A 10,652-nucleotide genomic window follows, 5' to 3' on the forward strand; every position below is an offset into this window, starting at 1 on the left:
TATACATATGTTATATCTGTATTACTGTATCATTTTACATTCAGGATTGTTAGAAACGTCATTTCGATCTCTCTGTCTGTAAACACAAACTGAGTAAGATTGACATTAAAGTTGACTTTGACTTGACTTTTAGGCTGTTGTAGCGTGTTTGAACCTGTCAGCCACCGTACAATTGCATTAAAACACAGCTGTATCAAAGACAATTGTTGTAGGCCTCACATTATTAAAAAAGTAAAATAGTCCAGAAAATATAGCATTTATTTCCAAAATATTTGAATCATAAGCGATATCATCTTTTAAAGTTGAGCCTAATGCCTTGTTATAGAGCAAAGATAACTGAAATGTATTGCCTGCCATGTTAATACTGCACTAAAAAGAAGCATCGTAAAGTTAAAGAATGTGATCAAATACAAAAAGTTATAAACACATTTATTTAAGTGCATTGATTTTGTGTAACTTTTAAATGATAGTTGCTTAATTTATTATGACATAAGTCATTGTGAGCAACTTCAAAGTTGAATGAATGAATTGAATATTGTTTGCACAGCTAAAGCCTGTAGTGGTGGCTCCCCCTGTCTGTCAGCCTGTGAAACATCCCCTTATTACCACAGGTGGAAAGTCACTCATTTACTCAGTTCCTGGACTTGAGTTACATTTTGGAGTACTTTTTTTGAGAATTTCCATTTAATACTACTATATACTTTTACTCCATTACATTCCTTCAACAGTTTTAGTGACTTTTCAGATCTTCAATTAAAAAGCATGTGATACACTTTGAACATAATGCATCTCTATGAATGAAACTAGTGGACAAACTGTTAAAGGTACAACAAAGTAAAGTTATACAATATATTACATAAAAGTCCTCACATGAATAATGTGTGTATCAAAGCGCTGTTTGTCTACAACAGCAACATGCTGCTTGATGCAACAATATTACCTAATCATCTAATATATATAATAATATATCACATATATCATATTTAGTTCTGCAGAGTTAGTACTTTTACTTTGTATACTTTAAGTACATTTTGCTGACCTGTACTTCAGAGTGTAGGACTTTTTATTTGAATGGAGTATTTTGACATTAATGCTACTTTTACTTCAGCATAGGACCCGAGTACTTCTTCCAACACTGATCCTCGTCGTTTCATATATATGATCCTGAAATTGACCTTTAGGCATAACCAGTACTTTTACTTTTGGTATAATTAGATGCCGATACTCTTGTAACAGAAGTCACTTCTTGAATGCAGGACTTTAGCTTGTAACAGATTACTTTTTCAATTTAGTATGGTTTCGTTTACTTCATAAAACAAATCGCAGTTCTTAATCCACCTGTGCTTATTTGACATGATAAAAAAGAAACACAGAGAAAAAGTTAGGGTTAATGTTTTATTTGAATGATCATGTTTATAGCATTAACAAGGACTCTTTGTGAAGCCAGGGAACTGATTGGCCCTTAAAACCTTTAAAGATAAGCCTTATGTGCTCTTCAGTTGTTGCAGCACAGCGTAAAGCTTCGCCCCGGGACATTCAGTGTCTTTCACATCTCTGTGTCCACACAGGCCGAACTGGGGCTTTAGGAAGCCCTGAGACACGCCGGACTGCAGCAGCTGCTTGACTGAAGCCAGCGCTTCACAGCTCGGTGCTTCACCTAAAATATAAAAAATGCATTGTCATCATATGTGACATCTCAACACATTACATTTCATGCTTTTATTCAAAGTTACTTACAATAAGTGCAATAAACCACAAAGGTACAAACTTGATTAAAATGAATAAATTAATTTAAACTTGAATCCTTATTTTATTCTATTTTCTTTCTTTAGTTTATTCTATTTTCTTTCTTTTTTAATTCCTTTTTTAATTCTTATTTTATTCAGTCCTTCGATATGTTGGCTTTTATTGGTATTCACGTATTTATTAATCATGTGTGACATGTGGTAGTGTTATTTTTCTCTTTTTGTTTTTGTTGGTGAAACACTTTGTGTATGAAAAGTGCATTACATCAAAAAAGGAAATTAAAAGATAACATGTTCTACATATACAAGTTGAAGTCGCTTTAATGACCAATGACATATGTCTATTTCCTTGATATTTCCCCCACAAATGATCTCTGTTCATTAGGAAACAGACAGGACTCACTGACCCGTGAGAACCTTGTCTTTATGTTGCACAATGGATGAAAAGATTAGGAGCACACCTACTTTTAAAGTTGCCGATGAAGGCAATCCCCACTGAGTCATGATTGTTGCTTAAGGCATGAGCCCCCACCGCGCCCCAGCTGCGGCCCTCGAACACCGTCCCGTCTGCTGCCACCAGGAAACTGAAACACAGACAGGGTTTATGGTTAGAGGGCATATTCTGATTTCAGTGTGTGGGAGAGAAACTCCGTCTGGAGAGAACACAGGGATTTTAGCCTTTGCAGACCATTTACATGCACACAAACCTATAGAACACACTACAGGGAAGGGGAAATACCAGACACATAATCGGGCCTCTTTAAGGACCTAGGATTGGAAAAAAGTCCAAACTAAAGAGAAAGAACACATAATTAAGTGTCCCTCCATTACGTCCACATTGTAAACACTGTATGAACATCACTCAGAAACCGCATGTCCCTGCAGCTACTCACTTGTACGCGATGTCATCCCAATTTTTCTCAGTCATGTGCCATCTCTGGATGCTGAGGACACGGCTCACACACTCGCTGCGGCTGCTGCAGCTCGGGGTGTCCGTGTGGTGGATGATCACTCTCTGAGCACAGGAGATCTTCTCCGGCGCCGTCTTCGGAGCAGCCGCCCCCCACTGCTGCCTCGACACTATTTCCACTGAGGAGAAATCAAATAAAAAAATGTTTTTATAAAATGTCATCAGCAGCCGGGTTGGGGGGGTCATGTAATCCTTATGAGGATCAAAATATGAAAGTTATGTAACCTGGATACTTTATTTTGGATTACCTCAATATCAAATTCAATGAAACACATGAGCACGTATACTACGGTTAAAATAAGCAGAAATCAAATCTGAGCTGACAGAAAATACTGTTTTAGTTAAGACACACGGTTAAGCTCACACACACTATTTTAGGTTCACATATAGGTTCACCTGCTGAGTAAAAAAAGAACAAATGAACCAAAGAAAGTGAAACCATAAAGCAGATTCAGGCAGTAGGCATATAGATTCACATTTAAAGTATTAGCCTACAGAACAGTACAGCTTACAGAGAACAAATACAATCGGACCTTTATACAACAAACACTATATGCTATTTTTAGTTTGTTACTATCAATGTAATCTTGGTGGTAATACACCATTTTTAGAAATGTAATCTGACGGCGTCTCCCAGTGTAATGTCTGCAGTGTGAGGATGTTACCTGTAGTTGCCATCTCTCCGTCAATATATGGAATCAGCTTGCTGTGCATCGCCTTATCTTGAGTGACTCTCAGGAGGCGTGGTCTCGGGGAAATACACCTTCCTGGTTTCTTGTTGTTTCATGCCAATGCTCAAAATACATTCCAACTACTCATCTGACTGAGTAATTATTCTCCAGTTGTCAAACAGGTCTTTGGAATACACGTGTGGATACAAAAGAGGAAGTTGATTAAGCAACATTAACACGGTGGCATTTTTTTTCTTCCCACAAATGAGGCATTAATACATAAGATACATGATGTTTTAAGTCACAGGAGTTTTTAGGGGAAATCAGCTGTTTTGCAATATCAATCATTATGCTAAAATCCCTATCAAGCAGAATGTATAACAAAGTATTATATTCATTTTACTTGAGCATTTCATGCAACTTTATAATCCTACAGTTACTTTAAACACACTATGCTTACATTAATCATATCAATATAACATATCAATCATGTATTCTACAAAGTCTCTGAAATGGACTCCATATTGAAAAACTACAAGATGAAAAAGTTTGTTCATGTGATAAAAACAGGATCCATTCGGCTACTTTAGATACTTGAAGTCCATTAGGCTGATAATACTTCTGTACTTAATATTTTTCTGAAATGGGTCATTTTACAGAATGAGTACTTTTTGTTTTTGTTGCACTTTTAGTTTGAATTCTGGATCTTTACATGGAATCGAGTGTTTAAAGACCAGAAGTAGAAATACTTTGTCCTAAAATACAAGATAGATCAAAGATGGAATCCTATCTTGGAGTCCTAATTGACAATTCTCTCTCTTTAAGCCCCACATTCAACAACTGGTGTAAAAATTAAGGATTTCTTTCTTCCTTTGATTCCAACCAGAGAGTTATAGCTGCAACCTTAATGTCGGTGTGGAATCTGGTGATGTGGTTTTTATAAATGCATCTTCTACATGCCGTCACTCGTTTAATCCCTTCTACCACTGATCATTACAAACCTTAAAACCTTTGAACGCACCACGGCTCCTTGTATGCTCGGGTTGCATGGTCTTCTCTGACCACCCGTAGGCAAAACCAGTAGCACACTTTATTTATGAGGCTGTTCTTGGTGCTCTTCCAACTTATTTTTGCGTACTTCCATTGAAAAACAAAAAGCAAAGAACTAAAAAAGGTACCATGAGGTCAGATTAGCAATGATTGAGTCGGACCTAAACATTTCAGATGTGTCTCACACTGCACTGTAACTTTGCTTTTAAATGCCATTTTATATAGTTTCTTTTAAACGTGTGTTTTTAAATGTCATTTCATAATATGTTTCTTAATGTCTTTCATTTTTGTAAAGCACTTTGAATTGCCTTAAATAAACTTGCCTTGCTGGAAAAAGTGCAAGAACCCATCAGCTCCGTTCTGAGAACTTGTTTTTACTAACGGTCCCTGAAGTCTACACTGTGCAAAGGGCGTTCGGTTCGGCTGCTCCTTCTGCTTTGAACCAGCTGCAACATGACCTGAAAACTCAGATTTAACGGATTTATACAAGTGCTTCTTAAAGCCAGAGGATTCATAAATAAATGAGTACACGGTCCGAGTAAATCTTCTACCTCTGTTTAGTGTGTCCGCTGATGTGAACGTTCGTTACACCTTTTCAATGAAAACTCAGAGACATTAGAAACAATTGATTCTTTTAATCTAACAAAACACACCTGAATGACAACTGTTATATAAAAAATAACTATTAATACAATATATTCACATGATGGAAACTAAAAAGACAAACACAAAGATGGTTTCAGAGTTTACAAACACCAGCAGTTAAAAAACAAACTCTGTTGGAGATTTACTGTAGATAAAATGTTAGACCTCTTCATCATCTTTACTCCGTCCATCTGTGTCCACAGTGAGGCGCTGTGCACACGTAGTACAGTCTCATCGCGTCCTGTCAGGAAATGTATGAGAGCTTTTAATTCAATATCAAATACCAAACTAAAGATGTGCAGACAACCGGATTAAGGTCGTTGTCAATAAAACGTATTCCTCGACAAACAATATCAAGACTTCAGGTCATGCATTGTGTTATATAGTCATTCAAAGCATCATTACCTCAGCCTTCATACTGTGAGACTGGAAGAACACTGCCTCCTTGTGACCACACCTGGGGAGAGACAAGGAGAGAGAACAACTTTAAAAACCCCTATAAACACAGCTAGTTGAAAGCTCAATTCTGATTGGTCGATTTGGAAAGTAGCTCTGATTAATGTGCAGAAAGAAGTCTGGTCAATTTAACGTCAGCTGTGGACAACAAACATTAGTTTCACTCCATCAGAGTCTTTTTGTAAGTTCACTTTTATATTTGTGGAGAGCACAGTACTTTGGATTCATGATGGCTAGACTGTCTCCAGTAAAGAGAAGAGAACAAGAGAAGGAAAGAGGGTAAAAGACAGTGAGCTGGACGTCAGAGAAAGACCGACAGGAAGTAAACACTAACAGGAACACAGGTTGGGGTTGAATTGTCCAAAAATCAGCTCCTATCATCTTTTCTTAACCACTATCCCTTAACCTCTGGGTTAACAAAAGATGATAGGGGGACTCACCAGGATTTAGGAAAAGACAACTGAGGTGGTTTGCGAATCCGTCTGCACTTATGCTATGTGACATGATCATTCATGAGACGCCAGTGGATGTTATTAATGTATTTCTGCCATGGGTAAACAATCATTTTCTTTATCGCGGACAACTTTTGCACTGTGCGCTCTTATGGTGTTGTTTTTGTCCCTGCCCTGTTTCCAAAGTGCTGATTCTCTGTCTGTTACTTTAGATGAAAATAAGGAGCCCCTCCCCACGCCCTCTGGGAGATATTTGGTTAAAAAGAACACAATGGTGCTCTAGGAGGAGATTCAGGTGATAAGGTGGGGGTTACCTTGGTTGGTGATTGGCTAATGGGTACACAAGCCAAACAAATTGTTATGACATCATAAAGTAGCCAAAATCTAATCAGCTTATTTTCATTACATTACATGTCACTTGTTAGATGCTTTTATCCAAAGTGACTTACATACTCAATACTGTGGACAATCCCCACAGGAGCAATTTGGGGTGAAGTGTCTCAGGGACACAACGACATGCTGACTGCAGTGGGGTTTGAACCTGTGACCCCCTGATCTGATCACCAACGCTCTATCCACTGCGCCACACGCCTTCAGACAGTTTTTTAAATGGATCAGGAAAAAAGAGAGAGAAACTTTCAGAATCTCTTTACACAGAGGGGACACATGTTGATGTAGAAAAGACATGAAAAAGTGGATTTTATTTAGCTTTTTTCCACGGACCACCTGCAGTACCCTCGCGGACCACAGTTTGGGAACCACTGTCCTAATACATATGATTGTATGAAAACAATTGTATGAAGACAGTTACGTTGCTGTCGTTGCGGTTCCAGTCGCTGGTACGCATTGGACCGGACTACCAACAATTATTTAAAGAATATTTATTTGATGACAAGAATAATTGATGTTGAGTTATGTTGTAAAAACGTACTTGGGACAGGGGTGGTCCTCTGTCCTGGGTAGTGTCGGATCCTGGGAAATATCCGCGATGATTTGTGTCAGCTCACTGGAGAAAGACAGAAGCAAGATGCTAGATTAGTTACTCACAATTAGCCTTCAAGTGCCTGACATTACACAGGAAAGATGAGACTACTAATCGCCAAACATTAGCCGCCTTTAGCTTAACAGTGGTGGTGTGAAGTCATGTGACCGTGATGTAGTTCCTTTATAGCATAACATTAGCTTTTTAATACAAAAATCATAAAGTGGTGTTAGCATGTGGAGATCATCCGTCTGAACAAAATGTATCATAAACATTTGTTTGACACAGACAATATTTTCTGCAATAATCCAAAATCCAATTGAAGATCCCATTGCTTTCTGCCAAGCGAACCAGGGAGATGTTGCCTTCAGGGTCAACTACAGTAATTCAAGATTCAAGACTTTTATTTTCATTCGTACATAGCTATGGTGTAGTTATGTCTATGAAAATCGTAGGTCCCAAAGAGTAGAACAAAGCGGTATAAAAACAGTTTTATCCCAGCAGCTATTGCACAAATTAACACATCATAGGAGTGTCACACAGATGCCTATTTATTTAATTATGAATTTTGAATGTCCATGTTTGTATTAGTGTTTTCCTTCCTTCTTAAATGTTTTTGAAATATTTTGAGATTCGACGGAGCAGGGTGTACTTGTACTTTTTGCTAGTCCTTTTATTAGAGATGTGTCTGTGGTTTTTACAGTGTGTCAGGATGGATCCCTTGTCTTTTTCTCTGCAAACAAAATCTACCTACGGGTACAAATAAAGAACCTGAACCTGAAGCTGAGGTCACAGGCTCCTCCAACAGTGCAACACAATAAATAGATAAAATAGTGGAAGTAAATACAATAAAATAGAATAGAAGTATAAAGTCTATATACAACTGATAAATAATTTGTAAGTTGCAAACAGGTGAATGTTATGGAAGGTTCTTAGTTCAGGTGTTTAACAGTCTTATGGCCTGTGGATATGTCATCACTGCACTACTCTGCCTAAAAGTGTCTGAGTAATGCATTTAATTTGATGTGTCGATGACCACCTTTTGTGTTGATAAAGTGATGTAGCGGTGGCCCAACAAACAGGAAGCAAATTCACACCACAAAGAAAAGTTTTAAACACATTTATCAGAGACATAAGAACTGTCTTTTACTTACTCAACCTCGTGGGTGATCTTGTTGACGTAGATGCAGCTGTTGTCCGCCTCTTGTTGGTAGTCACAGTTCCTGCACTGATGGATGAAAAGAAACAGCTTATTCAGCGTCTCATTCAAGCTTCAAATAAGTGGAAATGCTACAGCCTCATTTATCAAATCCAACAGAAAAGTGCACATATTGCCTAATTTAGCATCACAACAGTTGCAACATATGTTTGAAAGCAGTTTCACAATTATCTTTGGAAATACATTCATTACATTTTTTATTATCTCCTAATTTATCTTGTATTTTTATGTCTTAACACACTTTAATGTGAATCTTTTCCCTTTGCACCGTTCTTTTTGGAGTTTACACTCACTGAGGGATCTTTCCTTTTTCCTGGGTTTCTCATATAACCTTTATTACTAATTTTTTAATACAGTTTTGTTTTATCAGTTCTTAATTGTATGTCTGTTTGCATCTCTCTTTGTTGCACTCATACTTTACTTGAGTATTTCAATCTTTTGCTACTTTGTACCCCACTTCCATTCATAGGTAAATATTGTACTTTTACTCCACTAAATGTATGTTGTACATTTAGTTACTTTGCAGATATAGATTAATGATACACAATAAGATCAACACTAAAACACTTCATACAATTCACAAGCTACCCTGCAGTATATAAAGTAATTGACATTAATTCCACCTTTACCAGCTTTGATCAACACAACAGTACATCAATAACAATAACCAAAACATATAACATATATAAATCTGAAATGGGCCAATCCTAATGAGTACTTTTGGTACTTTAAGTATATTTAGATGCCAATACTTCTCTTGAGTTACATTTTGAATGCAGAACTTTTACTTGTAACATAGTATTCATTCACTCTGGTACTTCTACTTTTATTTAAATACAAGATCCGACTACTTCTTCCACCTCTGTTTATGCTGCACTCTTGAAGGAGCCTCGGACTTCAAATGTTCACTGTAATTACTGTACATATATGACAATAAAACCTTTATTTGACTTGATAGTCTCAACCATTGATATCTGAACCAGACACTTACCGCGTAAAGCAGGATCCGGTTTTCTTTGTCTTCTTTGGGGTACAACATGTTGTTACTGGAAAACAGAGTCAGTTAATTATTTTACACATTAATACGCAGCGTTATCTTTTCCTTAAGACACCGTTGAGTTAACATGCGTTTAGCTTCAGCTAGCTAGTATGACTTATCTAACTTCTATTCAGTCACAAACTCACCATTCTTGACAAAACCGGATCCCCACAAACCCCGGCTCGAAGCTCCCAGTTTCCATATCCATTTTGAAAACTTTAGGTTGAAGATAAACACGACAAACTGTGATGTTGCTTCACTTCTACTAACGATGCTAAGGCTATTCCAATTCGTTTGAAAACATACCGTCTGCGCATGCGTGAAACGTAATCAGAGAAACAACCAATGAATAGGTAAATTACCGCCACCTAATGGACTGGAGTGTGGAGCAGAAAAAAGAAAACGAAGGCCCAATTCCAAAACACACCCTACCCACTCCCCTTCCGTGATGGAGTGAACTCCGTATGTAAATACAGCAGCAAGCTTTGGGACGAACTCCCCTCTCTCCGGAAGAAACAGGAAATGCCGTAATGTTTCGTAACAACGGTTCAAATCAGCATCTCTTGGATTAAAAATAACAAAATTAAAACTGTGTGGGGGTAGGGTTTAGAGATGAGAGAACGAGCCACAGGACCAGCCGGTCAGTGGGCAAAAAGACGAGTAGCCCTTTAATTCATTAATGTGATCTAACAAATGTAAAAGGGCAAATATGAACCATATATGCTGTTTATATTACTTGTAATTGGGATGAAGTAAACATCTGTTGAGTGTTTTAACATCAAATTGTTTGATTGTGTTGAATTGAAGCCCAAAAAGGCAGCGGGTCCAACAGACCCACGAACACTGGCTGAGTAACAAAAATATGAACACCACAAAAGGATTAAACACAGTTAAAGAAGATAAAATAAAATAAATTTAAAGTATGAAATTAAGATTAAAATTATATTTTACGATATAGAAAATTATTTACATGAAACCTGGATGTAACAAAAAACTACGTAGCCTACAGTATACTCTTGCAGAGTAATCAAAATAATCAAATCAAATATTTGCACTATTGTTTTGGAAAGTGGAAAGCTGTCGAGATACTAAGAGAGGTAGCTTGTGTACAAATGAGCAAATCAAGGCAAGGCAAGTTTATTTGTATAGCACATTTCAACACAAGGCAATTCAAAGTGCTTTACAAAAAGGAAATACATTAATAGCATTTAAGAAACACATTATCAAATGATATCTAAAAACACTAATTTAAAAGCAAAGATACATGAATTACAGTTACAGTGCAGTGTGAGATACACACATCTGAACGAACCCCCCTTTGGAAAATTATAATCTGACCCCATGGTACCTTTTAGTATTCGCCAAAACTATTCCTCTTTTTTATTTTTAAATGCATATAGTTAAGTTTAAGTTGTCTTTTCTA

At 37.1% G+C, this 10,652-nt stretch overlaps 2 protein-coding genes across 2 annotated transcripts; both read right to left on the reverse strand.

Moving 5' to 3' along the window:
- Nucleotides 1-1,381: 1,381 nt before the first annotated feature.
- pglyrp5 (peptidoglycan recognition protein 5) lies at nucleotides 1,382-3,538 on the reverse strand. Its single transcript, XM_079677486.1, has 4 exons — nucleotides 3,381-3,538; nucleotides 2,639-2,834; nucleotides 2,211-2,329; nucleotides 1,382-1,657 (listed from the first exon to the last, which is right to left on the reverse strand). The coding sequence occupies exons 1-4, from the start codon at nucleotides 3,427-3,429 to the stop codon at nucleotides 1,485-1,487; spliced, it is 537 nt and encodes a 178-aa protein (XP_079533612.1). The 5' UTR covers nucleotides 3,430-3,538; the 3' UTR covers nucleotides 1,382-1,484.
- Nucleotides 3,539-5,056: 1,518 nt separating this feature from the next.
- Nucleotides 5,057-9,576, reverse strand: polr2i (RNA polymerase II subunit I). Its single transcript, XM_079678042.1, has 6 exons — nucleotides 9,376-9,576; nucleotides 9,182-9,236; nucleotides 8,126-8,199; nucleotides 6,921-6,995; nucleotides 5,487-5,538; nucleotides 5,057-5,322 (listed from the first exon to the last, which is right to left on the reverse strand). The coding sequence occupies exons 1-6, from the start codon at nucleotides 9,435-9,437 to the stop codon at nucleotides 5,260-5,262; spliced, it is 381 nt and encodes a 126-aa protein (XP_079534168.1). The 5' UTR covers nucleotides 9,438-9,576; the 3' UTR covers nucleotides 5,057-5,259.
- Between the last annotated feature and the right edge of the window lie 1,076 nt (nucleotides 9,577-10,652).

This window comes from Notothenia rossii, assembly GCF_949606895.1.
Source record: "Notothenia rossii genome assembly, chromosome: 4".
Lineage (NCBI taxonomy): Eukaryota > Metazoa > Chordata > Actinopteri > Perciformes > Nototheniidae > Notothenia > Notothenia rossii.